The 21,021-nt window shown below is 41.6% G+C and overlaps 1 protein-coding gene across 1 annotated transcript in view; it reads right to left on the bottom strand.

Annotated features, from left to right (window-relative positions):
- NYAP2 (neuronal tyrosine-phosphorylated phosphoinositide-3-kinase adaptor 2) overlaps positions 1–21,021 on the bottom strand; it is a 209,574-nt gene that overhangs the window by 176,514 nt on the left and 12,039 nt on the right. Inside the window, exon 2 of the mRNA XM_068279253.1 lies at positions 8,533–8,773. Within this exon, the coding sequence (XP_068135354.1) occupies positions 8,533–8,738 (206 nt within the window). The 5' untranslated portion in view covers positions 8,739–8,773. The remainder of the gene's footprint in view (positions 1–8,532; positions 8,774–21,021) is intronic.

The raw sequence follows: 21,021 nt of genomic DNA, 5'->3' as shown, positions 1-21,021 counted from the left end.
AGTGTTTGTAGTTTTGAAAGTTCGCCTGCCCATTAAAGTCTATGGCAGTTCGCGAAGTTCGCAAACTTTTTCGCATGTTCGCGTTCGAGGTTTGTGAACCTAAAATCGGAGGTTCAAGACAACTCTGCCAGAAGATCAACAGGGCTGCCAGGCAAATGGAATTGTTTACAAGGAAATGAATATGGTAGCCTTCATATCCCTCTCACATTGGGTTCCCTTTAAGTCAAAATTATGCCTGCTGTGCATGTGCTTAAGCACACAAATGCATGTATGCTCTGAAATTAGCTCTATGGGCTGGTTGAGGTCATGTGATCATGTCTTACTTATGCTAAGACAAAAAAAACCAAAGTGGTCTTATCACAATCAGCCAATATTAAACTTAGAAATAGAACACACACATCTCTATGAATATTTACCTAAGAAGGTTTATAAATAAGAAACTGGCTATCTCGGTGTAATATTAGAATTATGAATTAGCATTTTATTCTAAAAAACCAACAGGTCTGCTTTTTACTTTTCACATTATCTGTTTTACAATTGTACTATTATTATTTTAGAAAGCATTACCAATTTCTATAGCACTATACAGAGTACCAGATACATAGTAGCAACTTGTGTGGACATATTTCTGGTAGTGACAGATTTTTGATATATGTATGAGATGGAGATGAGAGGAGGTGTTTAAGGAGTTATTTTGAGGTTGGAATAAGAGTTCAGAGACAAATATGACTCCCAGACATTGGGCTTGGTAGGCTGAGGCTCTTGGGGTTCTTCTGTCTACTTGTGTGGTAATGGTATAAAGGGGGGGGGGGGGGTGGAAGCAAGATGTAAACACCAAGAACCTTAAACATTTACTTTTCTCTTAGACACCTTATCAATAAAATGCCTTTTAAGCCACCAGCAAATAAGAAAATAATAATTTTGGCAGTACTTTTTCACTTACTTGTTGGTATTTTTTCAGTTGCACAGCTTTAAAAAAAATTATGTAAACAGAACATGAAACATTGTCTCCTAGGAGAAAACTTAGGAGAAAAATTGAATTCGATATGGTCACACATGTTTTGTTTTTATTGCTGCTGAGTTTGAGGAAAGCATGAATTAACTGCAACCATCAGAAACATGAGATAGTAATGATGACAGGAGCAATTGTCTAAAACCTAGCCTTGTGGTACTCCAACAGACAGTGGACATGGAGCCGAGCCAGCAATAGGACTTGATGCAACACAAATATGATGTCAGTACTGTAGTTATTTCAAAGTAAACCAATAGCAGACTCCGCTGATAGATAAACTTGCTGAATTTTGAGTAGCGTTTCAAGCTCACTAGTGCCACCACTGAAAACACTGAGAGAAGAAGGCAGACACTGCTTGTTTAGTCATTTTCATGAATGACATGACACATTTCTAAAAACAAGTGTAATGAATAGCAGAGATGCCGCCACGCGGACAAGCGGCAGGGCGGCGGTCTCCGCGTTCAAGCCAGCGGCTGTTTCCGCGCAGCAACATGTCTCTGGTTTGCCTGGTCCTTCTAGTGCACGCAGATGGAGAGCTACGCGCGTGCGCGCCAGGCGACAGGAACTTTATGCCAGCAGAAGGGGAATCAGCTGATCAGGCCGATCAGCTGATCCCAGTGGGACTGGCTAGGTGGCTGGGGCGGCGTTGCGGAGCGCTGTAAGTATATATAGAGCTTGCTTGTCAGTTGCTGGTTGTCTGCCATTGCGAATACTCACGTGTGAGCACTCAGACCTCAGTCAGATCCTACAGTGTGTTAGAACCAGTTGGAACTGGGAATTCACACTTAGCCAGATTCCGCTTAGGATATTGCTGTGTTATACTTCAGACTAGTTCCCGGGTGTTGAGACCAAGGACCTCACACCTAAGTCTAGGATATTGCTGTGTTATACTTCAGACTAGTTCCCGGGTGTTGAGACCAAGGACCTCACTCCTAAGTCTAGGATATTGCTGTGTTATACTTTAGACTAGTTCCCGGGTGTTGAGACCAAGGACCTCACACCTAAGTCTAGGTTATTACTGTGTTATACTTCAGACTAGTTCCCAGGTGTTGAGACCAAGTACCTCACACCTAAGTCTAGGATATTGCTGTGTTATACTTCAGACTAGTTCCCAGGTGTTGAGACCAAGGACCTCACATCTAAGTCTAGGATATTACTGTGTTATACTTCAGACTAGTTCCCGGGTGTCGAGACCAAGGACCTCACACCTCAGACTAGGATTGTGCTATATTGATACTTGTTATGGCCTCTAGCTTTGCTGACCTCTCTCCTGATTTCTGATTCGGTACCTCGCATATCTGATTACCTGTTGCCAACCTTGCCTATACCCTGACACCGAATCAGCCTTCTGTCTCTGTACCTTATCTGCTCGTGTGTGGCCATCCTGGCTTCTATGACCCTTCTGACTGTCACCCGTCCCTTGGGTGAACAGTTACTCTGTCATCCTTGAGACACCAACTCTATAGGTGTCCATTAGCTGTAAAGGCTGCCTGCTCCTCTGGAAGTCTTCTTACAGTCCAGTCAGGGGACTTTACCTATAGGAGTCCACTGGCTGCAGTACAGTCTGATTCCCAGCCCATCAGGAAATCCTTGGCTGCAGTACAGTCTGATTTCTGAGTCATCAGGGAATCCCTGGCTGCAGTACAATCTCCATCTCCGCCTCCTAAGGAGATTAGTATCTACACCGTCAGAGGCCACCTGCTCCTCAGGTGTCCACTGGCTGCAGTGCAGTCCAATTCCCTGCTCTTCAGGGAATCCTTGGCTGCAGTAGTGTCTGTATCTTCCGCTCCTCGGGAGATCACCTTTCTTACTGTTGCACCAAACACTCACATTACATAGGTATCCTGTGTCTTGCTATACTTGTATTATTGGTGATTCTGCAGATCACCGTATAATCAGCTATAACATCTGTATTATTGGTGATACTGCAGATCATCAATAATCAGATACATTCTGTGTGCTGACACCTATCTTTACAACTAGCTCCAAATATATAAAAAATATTATTATTAGATAAAGATGTGTGGTTGTGTAGCACATTGTGTTAACAGTCTTTAGTTCTGGGTGTTTTTTTTTTTTTTACAGTGGTCAGCAATGATTTGATTTATAAGCCAAGTTAATTTTAGATGGGCTCAGTTAAGAGCAAGTAGATCGAAAAATTTGCCATGTACTTCTGATCTTAATTAGCCTGCATTTAGTTCTGTATCACTGCATTTGTTTCACTGTATACAGAATTTTTGATAATAAGAATATATATATATATTAATCAATGTTTGTACATTAATCCTGTTTTCAAAATTGTGCACCACTGGATCACTAGTTTAATTTGCAATCTTAAAAGCAATTCAAAACAAACTACTATCCCCCACTTTGGCTAATTAATGTGGCCCACAACCTAAATTTTAGGTGTTAATTTATTCAGCATAAAAAATGCAGGGGAAAAAAGAGTAGAGGAGGGGGGTCTCTCAAAGAATAAAAGATCCTTTAATTAAATAAGGAAGATCAGAGAACTCATTTCTTTATCAAATTAAAAAACAAAAATTAAAGTGAACCCAAGGTGGAAATAAACAGATGAAAGAAACAACTGTATCTTTCCTCCTACTCCTAAAAAAATACCCTTTTTTATATTACTTGGTTTTATTTTATATTTAAACATTTACAAAGTAGATTGAATGTTTTATTGCTCTTCTCAATCACAGTCTATTAAGAGTACCAGAGTTAAAATACATGAACTATTGACCCTTTTTCTATCTCTCTCCTGCCCTCGGAAGTATTTTGCCAGGAAAACTTTTATGGCTGTAATTTGCTTATCAGTGAGGTTTAGTATATTCCTGACAATGTACAGATAAGAGAGAAGCAGTCACTTCCATGCCTGAAAATTAACTCTTTCAGGTACCAAAATAAAATCAGAAAAACAGCCAAGTTATTAGTATGTTTTGCACTGTACATACACGTTTATCTCATTATGTCACGTCTTCTTGGGTACACTTTAAGAAAAGACAGAAAAAACCCTTGTGATTCTTATGAGCGGTGCCATTAGAACAATTCCATATTTCGTTTATGGAAAGCTGTTTTGAAAGGGGAGTCAGTTGACATATGAGAAGAGTTTTTTTGATTATTCAAGAAGAGTTCTTTCTGTAGCAATCATTCCGTATCCGTACAGAGTACTCAGCTTCAGAAAATGTACTTCAATGAAAGCTACAAGTTCCTGCTGTACTTATTCAGGAGAACATCACAATGACAATGATGTGCAAAAAGCTGTAATCCACACCAACTAAACTCCATATCCAGGCAGTCAGCTCAATCAAAAGTTAATGCTGACTGGATGCTATGAATGGCAATACTTTGCAAACTCACATTAGTAACTGGAAGAAAACTGACTAAGTTTATTGGTGAATGAATAAAAAAAACATCCAACCACTTTACAGCATAGCCCACTCAGAAGGTTGTAATGCTATTCTTTTATTGGTTATCAAAGGGTTCAGCTACCCATCAAGTGAAGGTCCAACACCCTTTGGTTGCTGCATAATGCAAGTAAAGTTATAGGTGTCCATGACTTACACACAGTATAGTTACTACATGGTTGCTAAGCATTGGAAGAAACATTCAGGCACACATTAATGGACATATGCCATACCTCCAAGTGCCCCAAATGCCTTAAGATGCTCAAAAATACTCAGCTTTTCAAGGCCAGCAACTAATAAGTCAGTTGTTTGTGCAAGCTAGGCCAAAGTGATATATATATCGTATAGTCCGGCGTATAAGACGACTGGGCGTTGTTATAAATCACCTTTTTGCTTCGACACCAGCACTTCTTAGAGTTGCACCTCACAGACTGTGAGATAACTTGACTCTCCACACAGCAAGCATTATAGGAGATAGACCATTCTCAAATGTCTTCAAAGTACAAGGAGTTTATTCAATACACAGATATACAGATACAGTTCGTCATATCTTAGCCAAGCAGATTCTTCTTTTGTCCCTTTGCAATACAAGCTCTTGATCACCTTCCTGTTGAAGGTAATCAGGTCATCTTCTTTCTATTCTAAGTTACATCTAACTATGTATATAAAGCATTACATTATATCAGCTTACATAAAGAAAGGAAATAATTATGGTTCCAGTCAGTAGAAGTCAGTAGATGGAGAGCGTGAAAGTAAGAGTAAGAATGCGCTCCGCTGGCCCATCCGGCCCTTTAATACTGACTAGGAAAGAGTTAAATGTGACCTCATCTGAGCCCTCCCCCAGAACCGACTATTGGCTTAGACCCCTTGTGTTGTCTTAATACCCACCTACTCGATCAATATTCCATGCTGCCTTTCACTTACATACAGGAATGTGATATTTTTTTAATATGGCCTATGTTGATTGTTCTCGTAGTCCATTTGTCTGGGGCAGTGTAGGCCTGTGGCCTTCCTTCAGGAACATGGTCTCAGTATCTGCTTGCATCATCTGCTTGCTTCAAGCAGACACTGAGATGCTTCTACCTGCATCTTTGAAAACTCTTTAAAGGTATACTCTGCGAACAAGCCTTTTACCTAAAAGCCAGTCTAGATAACTGAGGCCTACTTAAATTAAACATCCGTATAAGACGACTGGGCATATAAGACGACCCCCCAACTTTTCCAGTTAAAAGATAGAGTTAGAGTTTGGGATATACTCGCCGCATAAGTCTACCCCTCTTCCAACACATACCAAATAATAATTATCAAAAAAATCATATACTGTTGCTATGTACAGTATGAACAGATACTGGTGTTGTAGTGTATGTGGTACCCAGTATATAACTGCAAATAGACGACTCACTGGTTGCATTGGTCAACTCTCCCTCTCCCTAAGTGGATTGTTCAGCTCTCCTTGTCTACCTATTTATCAGACAGTATGCAAGAATAGATTGCGCTGTGCCCATGAACACACCTCATTTACCCTTCTGGCACACCCCTGTATCCTATTTAACTCCTTCTCTGCCTCTCAGATCTCTCACATATGCGCCTGCGCTGCTTCACTACAGTCCTCAGCAGCGGGATCTGAGAGTCGGTATCAGGATAGGGCGTATCACCCGGCTTCAATGACACCCGGCGTATAAGACGACCCCTGACTTTTCAGAAGATTTTCAAGGATTAAAAAGTAGTCTTATATGCCAGAATGTACAGAATATATCAAATAAATCATGTGATTGCTCTGGAAGTTCATTCTTTAATTATATGTAACACCTAAATAGTGGTTCTCCCATGGTTAAGGATAGTTTTTAACCACTTCTGGACCACTTCTGGACGATGCTAGTTGACCTGTTATCCCTGCCAGGGTGTACATTTCACCTTCCCAGCCGAGCACGCCCGCTGCTACTGCCGATTGCGCTGTTCTCACGATGTTAAAGCCCACTAGCCCTGCTGTTGGTATGACAGCAGAGCTCCATGAGTCGATAAGGAGCCGATTTCATTGGCTCCTGCCCCTGTGATCACTGTGAGCCAATCTCAAATTCCAGCATGAAATCTCTTGGGAAACGTCCACATCCGCCCTGTCTGCTGCATCTGCCACCTTGCCGCTGCCCCCCTAGTGTATAAATGTGCCCTCCGTGCACATGGGGGTTACTGGACACACAGTTTTATGGTAGCAGTACTCCAGACTGACTACTGTTATTAAGATCACAAAGAAGATCAATTTAACCCGGCCAATAAGGCTGGAAATTCATCCTCTGCCATACAGTGCCAATGATTGAAAACGGATGTAATAAATAATAATTAAGTAGCTGCAAAGTGGAAAGAAAACTGGCACAATTCCCATCTATATTTACAGTAATTTTATGACATGCACCTTTATTTCACCACTAAACTTTTCTAAATGCTCTTAGAAGAATGTCCCATTGCTCCTTACTGCAGTGAGAAAACTGCATTATCTATTAGCAAAACCAAGCAGCACAACTCCCAGTCAGCAAATTTGCTGACTCTGGCAGAATATTTCAAAATTCAATAGTAATTCTGTATGCAATTATAGGTAATTACTTAGCCGCAACTTTTTCAAAATAGTTAATAATGGCTAAGGCTATAGGCAACTGTGAATCTCACAGATTGATAGCTTTTAAAGGCAAAATCTTTCATTCTGGTGCTATTCATACAATTGTTGAAAATTAGTGAGATTCATTTTTTCAGGAGCACCAAAAACAGAGAAATGAGTTATTATTGTACAGTTTTTACTCATTTCTACTGAAGTACACTATCTAGTATGAAATTAAATTGCAGTATTGCGGCAATCGTGGGAGATCGATCTCTTAATAACGTGACCACAAGTCTCTTGTGTAGCGTCTCTCATTAAAACTAATGTGATGCAAACAGAGACACTAATCCCAGGAGGTTTTAACCTAATCTACACATATGACTGACAGCATCATCTCATCAATGAGTCAGGAACTAAAAAGAGAGAACAACCACCTTAACTACTTTAGAACCGCAGTGATTGAAATCTACGCCCTGTTTTGGTGGATACCTGGCTGACGGCGCATAGATTTTAATCACGGCAGCAACACCCACCTGCCGTTTTCGTCACTCCCGCTGATCTCGCGCTTATTCCCCGCCTTGTCCCATCGCAGCTCACTTGCTCTGCCTGTCTGTGAGCCGGTCAGGAGCCGATTTTATTGGTTTACATTGATAGACACAGTCAGGAGCCAATGAAAGCAGCTCCTGACTGGCTCACATGACTCTGCTGTCACAGAGATGGCAGAGTGGGTGTCCTGAGGATCCCAGCATGCGGCGGTGAAGGCGTTGAAGGCAGGTATATTCCGTTGTTATTGTACCAGCAGTTTCTGGTCCTTAAGGGGGCAGAGACCGCTGGTGCTTAAGTGGTTAAATATGTTTCTTTTGTTTTACCCGTGTGGTGACAGTTCATTTAATTACTATTAGTTACCTGCCCATTTATCACCACAACACTACTGGCAGTAAATAAATACAGTACTCAAAATCACTTCGTAACTACTCTGACCAACCATGAAATGGCATTGTTCTATTGATTTTGGCCTTTGATTTGGATCTTTTTGGTCAGTGCCCCCTTTCCTGTGGCAATGATCAGACATAACACATTCATCACTTATATGATAGTACGAAGCAGGTGTTTTTGGTGCGCGCTATTCCCTGTGCTGCCTGGGCGCCGCTATAGACATAATGTTATTATGTCTATGGCTGCACTGCAGTGTAATTTGGGTTTGGGGATCTCTGGATCCTGAGTTACTTCTCCCTCCAAGTTGCTACGACTCGGTGGGGGAAATAGTAACTAATGCTGCCCGGAATTTGAGCAGCAGCAGGGTGAGCTGTCATTCACACACGTTACTTATGGTCCCTTACAGACATGGCCAGTAATGGAGGATTTGCAGAGAGCAGATACAAGTGATAGTAATGCTGTCAGAGAAGCAAGAAGCAGGCACAGCTTTGCTAGGTATTGTACTGGCTCATGGTAAAGTTCACATATCATTTACAAATAAACAAATTCAAAATGCAGTCATGCCAATAAACCGTAGTGGTGCTTATTACCGTTTGATGACTTCCTCTTGCTTGCGTCGTTTTTCATTTTTTTCTTTTAAATAAGCCAGATTTGTTTCATTTCTCAGTCGGTCGTTTTCTCGAGCAATGTCTGAAGCATTCTGTATCACCAGGCCATCGTAAGCCTTAAGGCCCATATCTTCAATGTACTGGAGGAAAGTGCCCAAAGTATCGTCCTCTTGACCTGTACTCATCATCTTGCTGTAGATAATTTATACGAGGGTAAATTAGCCTGTGGGTTAAAGGAAAATGTCAAGTCAGTCATCATCAGTTTGCTCTATAACCTCAGCTCCTTGTGAAAAGGAGGAATTCTACATCATTGCAATAGGATTTGCTCAACACATGTAAACATGTGAATGCTGCATTGATGTTGGTAAACTTGCATTACCTTGCTGCCAGCTTAAAGAGGCAAAGATGGAACTTAATTCCTATCAGTAGCTGATACCCCCTTTCCCACGAGAAATCTTTACCTTTTCTCAAATAGATCATCAGGGGAAATCTGTAGGGCTGATATTGTGGTGGAACCCCTCCCACAGTGTGATGTCATGACATTGGTCCTGACAGCTGTCTGTGAACCTCATTGCATTGTGGGAAATAATGGCTGTTTCCAACTGCTAAGCAAGCAATATCTCCCTCTATGTATAGAACTCTCAGTAATGAACATTCCATAAAGATGACCTGGCAGAAGATGTCACCACCAGTGATACATTTTAGAATGTAAATCAGGGAGAGGAAAGATTTTACAATGGGCAATCACTGACTAAATAATCTATAAATGGATATTGTTAAAAAAATAAACAATTTTATTCATCATACTACTTTCCCTATAGTTCCTCTATAAGTGGAGTGCTTATTTAAAAAAAGCAATTCCCCCCCCCCCCCCCCTCAATACTTCAAGATATACTCTGTTATTTAGAGTTGCAGGCCTGCGATACCTGACAACATGCAGTATCTGTGAGAGGTGTGTAGTACACTGCAAAGGGGGCTGCAAAGAGTACCAAATGGGTAAAACCAAACTGTTGCATATACCATGCAATAATGGGAATGTTATGTAATGTTTATACTTAACAAGGGGTTGCTCACGAATTGTTCTAATGAATACAAACCATTTTGTTATATGATTAGTATATCACACAATCATGGACATTTCAGTCCCAATGAGATCCAGCACTTAGCTGTTGTGGACGGCATGACAATATATATAGATGTGCATTGATGCATAAGTCACGTGGACATTCTGCTACTGGGCAATTTATGTTAATACACTCCACTCTGCTAATCCTTCCTTGCTTGATACCTAACTTATGCTGTGTAGTTTCTTTGGGACATCCAAGTGAAAAAGAAAAAAAACTGGCAGGACATCTCACAACTAATTAAGTTAATTGTCAACAGGTCAGGAATATAACATAACTGAGTGGGAAAAGAACAATCCAGAGAAGCTGAGCCTTTTTGCTGTCACTCATTATATGGGAAAATAGTGCAACACTACAGAAATTCCATTCTTAAAAATAAAATTGCAATGAACGAGGACATTTCAGTCAGTCGCTGCGTAATATGTTGACGCTTTATAAATACAATAAATAATAATAATAATAATAATTTCAGTATCTACAGTACATCGTAAAAGATATGGGAATCTAAAGAAATGTACACAAATCTGCTAGTGTAGAAGATCCCAACAAAGCCGTAAGCAGGGCCGGATTTGTACTTTTTACCGCCCTAGGCCCACTATCACCAGCCGCCCCCTGACCAACAGAATCCTAACAATTTTTTTTTCTTTCTAATTTTAAGGGGAACTTTTGCTATGCCCCAGCACAGGATCTGTATTAAATTTGGACAAATAGCGATTAGGTGGGGGGATTCAGAGCGAGGTAGCTGAGGTGCAAAAACGTTACCCTTCACACTTGTTGAAATGCAGCATACATTATCTCCCACACATGAAAAAGGATACAGCCAAAAGAGGCGCAGGGAAAAAATGGCGCATGGTAATGTAGTAAAACGCTATTTACCGTTGTTATAAAAACGGTAAATACCGTTTCTAGATTACTGCCCTGAATAAACTCCTGTTTGTTTATTGGCTTCTTACTTGCTTTGCTCTCCACGATGTGAAGCCATAGGTGCTGGGTGGCTGCCCTCGTCAGCTCAAGGCAAATGACCACGCTGTTAGTTTTCATTCATCCGCGGTCCAGAGCTCCACTAGTCTCTGCTGCTACCGGCATTGCTTACAGGGTACACTTGAAGCTGCACTGTGGTGCTTGCAGTGAAACAGTAAAACGATAGATGGTGCTAATTCACATAGGGTTGTAAAATGATATCTAAATACTGTTAGTGCAGGCTGGAATAAAGGGTGTGTAGCACAGTGGTAAAGAACTGGTCTACCAAGTGAATCTTGCAAGTTCGAATCTGCTCAATGTTGTTGTTTTTTTTCTTTTAGTTTAGTAGATAGAGATACTGCTGCTATCTGTAAATTAATAAAAGATTAGTTTAAAAATACTTTTTTTATGAAGTAAAAGTTTTGTGCTTTTAATATCCCAGCTGCATAACATAAGCAAGGTTAAGAAGAAGGAAGTGGGAACTGATGAAAATAGCTGTAGTGATTCCTTTTGAACCACCTTGTATACGTCGTTGTGGAGCTAGGATATTAAAAGCACAAAACTTTTACTTCATAAAAAAGTATTTTTAAACTAATCTTTTATTAATTTACAGATAGCAGCACATCTATCAATTAATAAAAATAATAATGGAGCATTGACTGTATTCGAACTAGCACCTGCACAAAAATATCACCTTTGTCCTGTGCTTTACCACTGTACTATACAAATAGTCAACTGAGTTGTACATTTCTTTGCATCATAACTTTCTCTTCCAACCCGACAATAGAAAATAGCGTTTTATACTAAACTGAATGTTCCTGCAGAGCTGTGCACCATTTTTTCCTGCCCTCGTTCTAACACATAGTGCATCGCATACAAGCTATGCTGGCACTTGTAGTTCATCACACACAAGCTATACTGGCACTTGTACTGCATCACATACAGACTATACTTGCACTTGAAATGCAGAGTGCCCTACATGTACAAGTATAGCCTGTATGTGATGCACTACAAGTCCTAGAATAACCTGTATGTGGTGAACTACAAGTACAAGTCTGTATGGGCCTGTGTATGAGGCACTACAAGTACTGGCATAGCCTGTGTACAATTCACTAGAAGTTTCAGCATAGCCTGTACCTGATAGCTAGCTTTAGGTGCTCTATCGAGGCATGTTAAGCCATGCATGCCGCCCATTGCCCACTCCCCCAGCTGTCACTCATGCACAAAGCTTGTTTCTCCGCAGGAAGCTGGTAGGATCCCGAGTGCCTCTCCTGGTCTGATGAGCTCCTTCATGGTGCAGTTGGCTCCCGTCCTCCCGATTCCTGTCCTCTCCGGTCCCTGTCCTCCTCCTTCCCGGAGGTCCTTTGAGCCACGAGCCACAGCCTCCCTCCAACAGACAGCAGCCCTGCACACCAGGTCACCCAAGCGTGAGTGGCAGCTCCAGCCAATCACGCTGCACGCTGCCACTCAGCTGACTTCCGGAATCTGCGCTACTCATAGGCCGGCAGGCAGGAACTGGAGCGGAGGAGGGCGCAGATGTCCGTTTCTACCCGCTGTTTTGAAAGCCAATTGATGGCACAATTGATGGCGTTCATGGATCGGGAGTCAGGACGCAGACAGTTTTCAATGCGCCCTTTGAACTCTGGCGCCCTAGGAACGTGCCTTGGAGGCCTTCCCACAAATCCGGCCCTGGCCGTAAGTTACTATCTTACGGTAGGGAGAGTGGAGGCCTGGTTTAGAGCCGAACTGCGCCGTGGGACCTAACAGACTTCTAGGGGCTGGAAGTAGCTCCAGGTGAGGGAAACATATTTTTTAGATTGCTGGATGTATCCTTTAAGATTGTCAACAAAATTCTGCAACAGTCCTTAGCAGACCCTCCCTGCTGTAATGTGTTCTGTACATAAAAGTTGACTAAAGGTTCATACACACCTACCAACTATCTGTCCAACTATCTACCAAACTTGTCTGTTAAGCCCCATTCACACGCTCAACAGCGGTCTTTTATGTTTTCACAACTTTTGTTGTGAAATAAGTTGAAACACGTAAAATTTTATTTTGCTATTGTTCAAAGAGCTGATAAGACAGATAAGAAGTCAATCCAACTGTTGGATTGACTTCTTATCAGTCTTATTAGCTAGTTGAACAGTAGAAAAATATTTTTTTTAGGTGTTTCAACTTGTTTCACTACAAAAGTTGTGAAAGCATAAAAGACCGCTGTTGAGCGTGTGAATGGGGCTTTAAGCACCATACAACTTTTGTTGTGAAACAAGTTGAAACACTTAAAAAAAGGATTTTGCTATTGTTCAAACAGCTGATAAGACTGATAAGAAGTCAATCCAACAGTTGTATTTACTTCTTATCAGTCTTATCAGCTTTTTGAACAATTGCAAAATACTTTTTTTAGTTGTTTCAACTTGTTTTACAACAGAAGCTGTTTGACAATTGTGCTGCATAAAAGACCACTGTTGAGCGTGTGAATGGGGCTTAACAGACAAGTTTGGCAGATAGTTGGACAGATGGTTGGTAGGTGTGTATGAACCTTAAGCTTCCACAACAATCATACAATGTACTGAGCTTTGGAAAAGTTATGAAATTCTCCAAGAGTCTTTCCATGGTCTTGCCTGCAAGTGCAGCTGAATAAGCCCCAAACAGCAATGATACGTGAATAAATCAATCTGCCTTCACTCATATGGTTTAAAAGGAACCCAAGGTGAGAAGGATATGGAGGCTTTCCATGTTTATTTCCTTTTACATAATGTACATTGCCTGGCTGTCCTGCTGATCCTCTGCCACTAATACAGGTACTTTACTAATACAAAATGCATTGCATTTGATACTTAAAGCCATAGACCGTGAACAAGCATGCAGATCAGATCAGACTATGACAAATCTGACAAGATTAGCTGCATGCTTGTTTCAGGTGTGTGATTTACACCCTACTGACCAGAAAGATCAGCAGGGCTTCCAGGCAACCGGTAATGTTTAAAAGGAAATAAATATGGCAGCTTCTATAGGTCTCACACCTTGGGTACCTTTTAAATGCAGTTGAATAAGACCCACTGAGCAATAAGATTAATGCAAATAAATTATTTTCTCACCAAAAAGTTATATATCATTATCTCCATAGCTCAGTATTTATCTAAATAACTAGGCAATGCATCCAGCCTGTGAATACCGGTTGATTGTAAAATGGGTGGTATTTGAAGGCATACATGTGAAAACGAAATTTGGGCATAGGGTAAATTAGAATGACAGCGAGTCTCATTTTTTATACATTCCACCACTGTAACCCTATTTCTAAATTTCCTTACTGCCTTTCTTTCCATAATTCAGGCTGCAGCTATTGCCGGTGGCTGAATTACTCTGTTTTTATCATAAATCATGCTCCAGCTATTGCCGGTGCCTAAATTGCACAGTGAGCGCCATTGTAATTCACATTACAGCCTATGGCGGTGCCCAAGTCCTCTGTGCTGTGCCCAAATTTACTGTTCCAATTTTAAGTCCTTTGGTGGGGCTTATGTGACCACAGGGACCTAGTAAGACACCTGTCACTGCTATAATGATGGCCATGTAATGTTCTCCTCCCATAGAATTCCATGGCCCTGCTCAGTGACACTTTTTGGTTCCTCGGGAGCCCAGTAAACTATGCTTATGCACTGAATTTGGCAACATGAACAAACCTAAGATGGTTGGCTTTAGATTCCAAACTTGATTCTGCAGTGTTCAGGATCAATTCGATATTAACCCAGACTGCTTAGAAGCACTATACAATGTTTCTGCCAAAATATATATTTTTTTAAATATAATTTTCCAACTGACAATGATCTTTGTTTATTTGTTTAGTAAAAGCCCTAGTATTACATATCTCTTAGAATTTGATAAGAGGATTTCTTAAGCATGATCGCAGACTGACCACTTTGAATGTTAGTGTCATCCCTACTCATGTGTGTGTTTCTAGCGTGTGGATTGAAGATTGGCTGGTATTTAGTAGAATTCAGAGAGTATGGGGGCTGGTGAGCGCTCAGTGTGTAAACACACCGTAAATGACAGCATAATACAATATGTGTTGACAGAATGAATTCTAGCAATCTGTTCTTTTGTGAAACATTAAGCCTTTTAATGAGCAGTAATAAGGGACAACAACTGTACTAAACCATTGCATTGGCACATATTTATCCCACTTTAAATTGCTAGTTATATTTCCTGGTTGAAATAGTGTATGCCATTAAATATTTACACACAGATTTGCTTTTTAGTAAAGATAAGCAACAGAAATGAGTAAACAAATTTGTATAATGTGAGACTTCTCTTAGATATTACACATTCACACCATGCATGTATCAGCAAATGTTAAGTTGTTGATGGCAGAATTATTACTCAATTTCCAGCTATGCCTGTCTTTCACTGGCCTTCTTCTGAACTCTCCTTATTCAAGTTATCTGTCCAAAACACGATCAGTAGACTAGTAGTAAAATACTCTCTAGAATACAAACAGAAAACTCTCAACTCAGTCTTATGTTCCTTTTTCTACTTTTGTTCTGCTTCATATTTCCCTAATTTGGAATTGTCCTACTCAGGATGGAGAAAACTGGATGACACTGCGGAGTATAATGATCTAAGTACAAACATCCAATTATGATTGCCCAATTTTACCCTTTTTATGTAGTATGCAAGTTTACCTACACAATGGGCTCGATTCACAAAGCGGTGCAAAGTGTTTGCACGCTGGTGAAAAGCCCCTTATCACGCCTAAACTCACTTTAGGCATGATAAGAAGAAACTCGCGCGAATTTTCCGCGCGCAAAGTTGTGCGCGCGCAGCGCAAATTGAACCCTATGGGACTTTGCTGCTCTTCGCGCGAAGCTCACGCGCGCAGCGCGGGAGCTTCGCACGAAGAGCAGCAAAAATCGGTGATAACTCAGCGGTGCAAAGGTTATCATGCCTAAAGTCTTTTAGGCGTGATAACTGAGTTATCACCGCTTTGTGAATCGAGCCCAATATGTTCATAGTATTCTAAATATGTTGGCCCCATGCTACATCGAGGTGGTAAAATTGGTCAGTCGCTGGCCTATCAAAATTGGATGCAGCTACAAAAAATTTGTCTGCTGGTGGCTAAGAGGTTAGTAAATCAGTGTTTTCCACCTTCAATGTTATTACATACTTTTTAAAGATTCCAATCTTTGTTACAATTTATGGAAATCCTCCCCCCCAAAAAAAAGACTCTGAAGTGTTAACCTCCTGCACATTCTTGAAAGCACAGAAAGGGTTATCCTCAGCCCTGGGCCGCCCATGAGGCGGGTTAAGATGGGTTCCTCAGGCGGCAGAAGTGTGTGGGGGGGGAGGGGGGGCAGTGCCTGCCTGGCTGTGGGTGGGGGGCTGCCGAGCTGGAGGGGGTAGCAGCCAGGAAGGGGGGCAGCAGGCACAGCAGTGGATAGGGTAGGACCCCCCTCACTCACCTGGGTCCCCCGTCTGCTCTCCCCCTCCAGCTATTAACGCAGTGTACAATTATCAGGCAGTGGGCGGGGAAGCAATGACTCACCTCCTTGATGTTCCACCGCTCATCACTTCCTGCAATGCCACCCATTGTACTGTACAGTGGACGGCATTGCAGGAAGCGATGAGTGGTGGAACTGACGCTGGAACCCAGAAGGAGGTGAGTCATCCCTTCCCCACCCACTGCTTGATATTTATACACTGGACGGGGAGCAAAGCCCAGGGGGACCAGGGTGAGGGAGGGGTCCGACCCTCCCCACTGCTGTGCCCGCTGCCAGCCTTACTTGCTGCTACCCCATCCTGGCTACCTATACTTGGGGCAGTTATACTACCTATGGAGTGGGAGGGCATCTTTAAAAGATTGCCTCAGGTGGCAAAAAGTCTAGAACCGGCCCTGGTTACCCTTCATTGTTTACTTATTATCACAGAACCACAGCACAGCTGAGACACAGTTCAACTTTCTGATAAATTCAGAGGCTGATCTCCCTAAACACACACAGAGTTCATTTCTTAGCAACTATATGTGTTTTCATTGTGTGCTGTGCAAGAGTTTGGGTCTGCTTTAAAGTTTAACCAATTATATTCTTCCTACAAGAGCTTAGAAATACAGCTATGAGTGGTATGCTTGCTCATCACACCACTAGGTTCAGCATGGGGACTGATTGTGAGCAATGCAATTGCTGATACTCAGGTAGTTTGAGGTTGTGTTCTAGTTTTTAGGTTATTATAATCTCCTCTCCCACACTGATCAGCTAATCCAAATATATATCCAAAGAAAAGCCCTTTTCCAGCACCTAACCTAAACTTCATCCATATTGTTAACCAATTTCTATTTCTTAAAGGGACTCCGAGCAGTGCAGAAACTATGGAAAGATGCATATCATTTTAAAGCTCTCTTTCTCCTCTTTCCATATAATTATGATATAATTAATTGTATATGTAGTACAGCTAAGAAATATAACATTCATAGCAAAGGTATGAGTCTCATATTGTTTCCTGTACAGGAAGAGTTAAGGAACTTCACTATTAATCTATGCAAAAAAAACCTTCTCTGAGCTCTGACTAATTTAGTCAGAGAAAAGTGCTATTTCCTGACGCACTTATACATCAAAGAAACAGTGAAAAACAACTTCAGATAAGATTTTACTACAGGGACGTTCAAAGGGTCATTAGCTGTGCTCTGTTTCATATTTTAAAATGCAGAGTGTGGTTTTCTAAACTGCATATATTAGAGAATGATGGAATGTTATAGAAAAAAAGCTATATAACTGAATATATACAGTATATATGAGACTTTTTCCTTTACTACTAATGTTCTATTAATTATCTGTACTACACATACAATTCATTATTTCATACATTGTTTTTTTTCGCTTCAGTTTAACTTTAAATACTCTTGTTGCAAAAAAAAGGGATACTTTTTGAAAAAACATGATGACCAAGAGTTATTGTATATATTAAATCATGTGAGAGCTGTGCCTTCTACTAGTGTCTCGAAGCCCTGGAACGGTTCACAATGTTGTACACAACAGTCTGTCCTCATTTAGGCCTAATTCACATTGCGTTCCATCCACGTGTCCGTCCGCATTGCCTTTTTTGAGGCAATTTTTTTCCCCTTCCCGGCGCTTGGGTGGGCGATGTGTTTTTGTTAAAAGCGCTTTTCTAAGCGCTTTTCCCGAGCTTTTTTTTTAATTCACTCCCTGACGCAAGTCAGGAAGTGAACTCTTTGACCTGGAAAATAATAAATACAATGCATTTATTCTTAAAAACGCGAGCGCAATTGCTACACAAAGTGATTTTGTGAGCGTTTTGCATTTCACCAATACTTTCCATTGAGGCGGAATCGCCCCAAAACTGGCCCACGCACCGCTTTGCCAACCGCACAGCGCAAGACCCACGTTAATATGAACCTTCTCATAGACTTTCATTGCACAAGCATTTTATGGGTGATTTTAGAAATCGCATGCGTGTAAAAAAAAGCCAAAAACGCCTACAGTGTGAACGAGCCCTCAACCTCCCTGGCAGTATGGACGAGCCTGGCTTGTCCAGGGAAAAATTGCTGAAAATGATATGGCCAAGTAAGGCTCGTCCAGGAGTGCTAAAAATATGCTCTGGATACATTGATGCAATAATTTGCATGGGAATGCAAACAAATGTATGCAAAAAACTGCACGTTTTTTGCCAAAATGCTGAAGAGTGAGGAAATTGTGGCCTGGCAGAGGCCAGGGGGAAATTAAAGTTAATTTATTTTTAGCATGATTTTGTGTTTGAAACTTTTATTATACTCAAAATGTATACTTGACCCTTGCTTGGTACATTTTGGTAAGTTACAGGCAACAATTTCGATTTTGAAAATTAGTTTAAAACTACTTATTGCACAGAAATCCAGCAGAAATTGAACATCAGGCAGGTTAATGTTTTGCTAGTGTACTACACAATATGTCCTTGCATATCCCAGCAATAATTTCTCGCCTTTGTCGTACGAGTAATTATATCAGCATGTGAAAATTAGTGTGTTTTTTTCCTGGAAGCGCTGGATGTTCGCAATATGTTTACAGATGCGGAAGGTGTCGTTTCCCGTTTTGCAGCATGCACACACAATATCAAAGATTTTCAGTATATTGCAGCATTTCACACCAAAGAGCACCATTGGGAGCAATGATTTCTGCCTCTACACTTGTAATTGTTCTTCAGGGATATGGCGAAAACAAGAGTTCATTCCCATTGTTCAGGTTTATGCAAAGCCTGTTCCAGGCACTAGGAAGAGTCAGTGTATGCAGAGCAGTGATCAGAATTCTGTGCATAGATGTGGAAATGAGACGCTGTCACCTCACATTCCACACTTGGGAAAAGGCTATGCTTGATGCCTGCATGAGTCACTGCTTATGCTAGTTAAAAAACCCCTATCAATATTGCATCACCTTCATTTGTAGCAGTGGAAGAGTCATAAATAGAATATAAATATAATCATTATCATTGTCATCCCTGCTTTCTGTTCTTCACTGTTAGGCATTAACTACTGCTACAGCTTTGACAAGAACTATTAAATCCAAGCTATCTCTAATGTCACACCGCCGGGCGTATTTATCATATATTTCATTTATAAATGTACACAGAATTTGCATTACTAAAGCTATTAGATAAATAGCATTAGATTTAAAGAGACTCTGTAACAAAATTTTCAGCCTTATTTCTTCTATCCTATAAGTTCCTATACCTGTTCTAATGTGGTCTGGCTTACTGCAGCCTTTTCTAGTTGCACTGTCTCTGGAATATATCTAATCTTCTGTTCTTTGTCAAGCTTTGTCGACCCAGGGAGGAATGCACTGCCTCTGCTGTGATAGGGAGATGTTATGCACGCCCCCTCCACGCCCCTTGCAGGCTCTATGTGTGTGCTTTGTTTATTTCTCACAGACAGGTCTCTACTCTCAGTTTCAACTTGTGATGCAGTTTGTGAGGCTGAGGGGGGAGGGAGCTGCTGCCTGTCACATGCCGAGAAATAATATATATACACATCACTTCCTGGTTAGCGGCCATGTTTTTTGTTTGTAAACACTGCCTAAAACTGGCAAGTAAAAGCCAGGATCGTAGCGGGGAGCAGCGGAAATGACAAAGAGAGATCCAGGAGATCACAGTGACTCGATTGGTATGTTTTTTCTTGTACAAATCGGACAGTACAGATTCTCTTTAAAGAGAAATTTTACTGGATACAGCTCAATGAATAAAATTACTTAATTTTAACAATATCACTTTATAATTAATTTGCCCATAGTAAAATCTTTTTTTTCCCCCAATTTACATTTTTTAATTTATCACAGATAGCATACTGCTGGTAGGTGTATCGCTGCGGAATGTTTGTTTAGTGTGTGTTTTGAAGTTGTTACAAACAAAACCTGGTCTACATGTAGCATCCAGGATGAAACAAGATGATGGGAAGTGATGGGATAGAGCTCAGCATTTGCATGAACCACAATAAATGAACGTGTATGGACATTCACTTAAAGTAAACCTGAGATGAAAGGACTGAAATGTTTTATATATACCTGGGGATTGCTCCAGTCCTTTCCATGCAGATCGCTCCCTCGTCACCATTCTCCGCCTCCTGGATGGTCCGGTAAATACCCTATTATCTTTAGCCAGTCAGGCGTAACGTGCATGCGCAGCCCAGCCGTACGCATGACACCGCGCTCCCTTCACGAGAGCATTCTGCGCCTGTGCAGTACTACTGCGCAGACACAAAACCTTCCCAGCCACAGGACAGGAGCACCACGGGGGAGCTGGTGCGGGTGCTGGTGCGGGTGGACTGAGGCTGTGCCGACTGGCCAAATAACGGGGCAGCTTCCGGACCAACCAGGAAGAGGAGGATTGCGGAGCGATCTGCATGGAGGGGGCTGGAGGAAGCCCCAGGTATGTATAAAAGTTTTTCACCCTTTTGTCTCAGGTACACTTTAAACGACAAGCCTTGGAGCCATTGATTTATGCTGTCCAGTTCTCCCCAACTCCTGCAGGCACTCTAAAGGTGGCCATACACTGGTCGATTTGCCATCAGATCGACCAACAGATAGATCCCTCTCTGCTCAAATCTGATCAGAGAGGGATCGTATGGCTACCTTTACTGCAAACAGATTGTGAATCGATTTCAGCTTGAAACCAATCACAATCTGTGGAGCTGCCGCCGCCGCCTGCCTGCCAGCTATGCATTACCTGATCTGGCTGGCGTGAGTTCCCCAGTCTCCGCTGTCTTCTTCTCCGTGCTGGGTTCCGGACCGGCTGGTTTGGCTTCACTGAACTTCCTGTCCGGGGGAAGTTTAAACAGTAGAGGGCGGTCTACTGTTTAAACTTCCTGCCGGGACAGGAAGTTCAGTGAAGCTGCAGCCCTGGAGCCCGGAGCGGA

This window comes from Hyperolius riggenbachi, chromosome 4 (genome assembly GCF_040937935.1).
Source record: "Hyperolius riggenbachi isolate aHypRig1 chromosome 4, aHypRig1.pri, whole genome shotgun sequence".
NCBI classification, from domain to species: domain Eukaryota; kingdom Metazoa; phylum Chordata; class Amphibia; order Anura; family Hyperoliidae; genus Hyperolius; species Hyperolius riggenbachi.
Note: the sequence above shows the minus strand (reverse complement) of the source record. Positions and strands in the feature narration are given on the sequence as shown.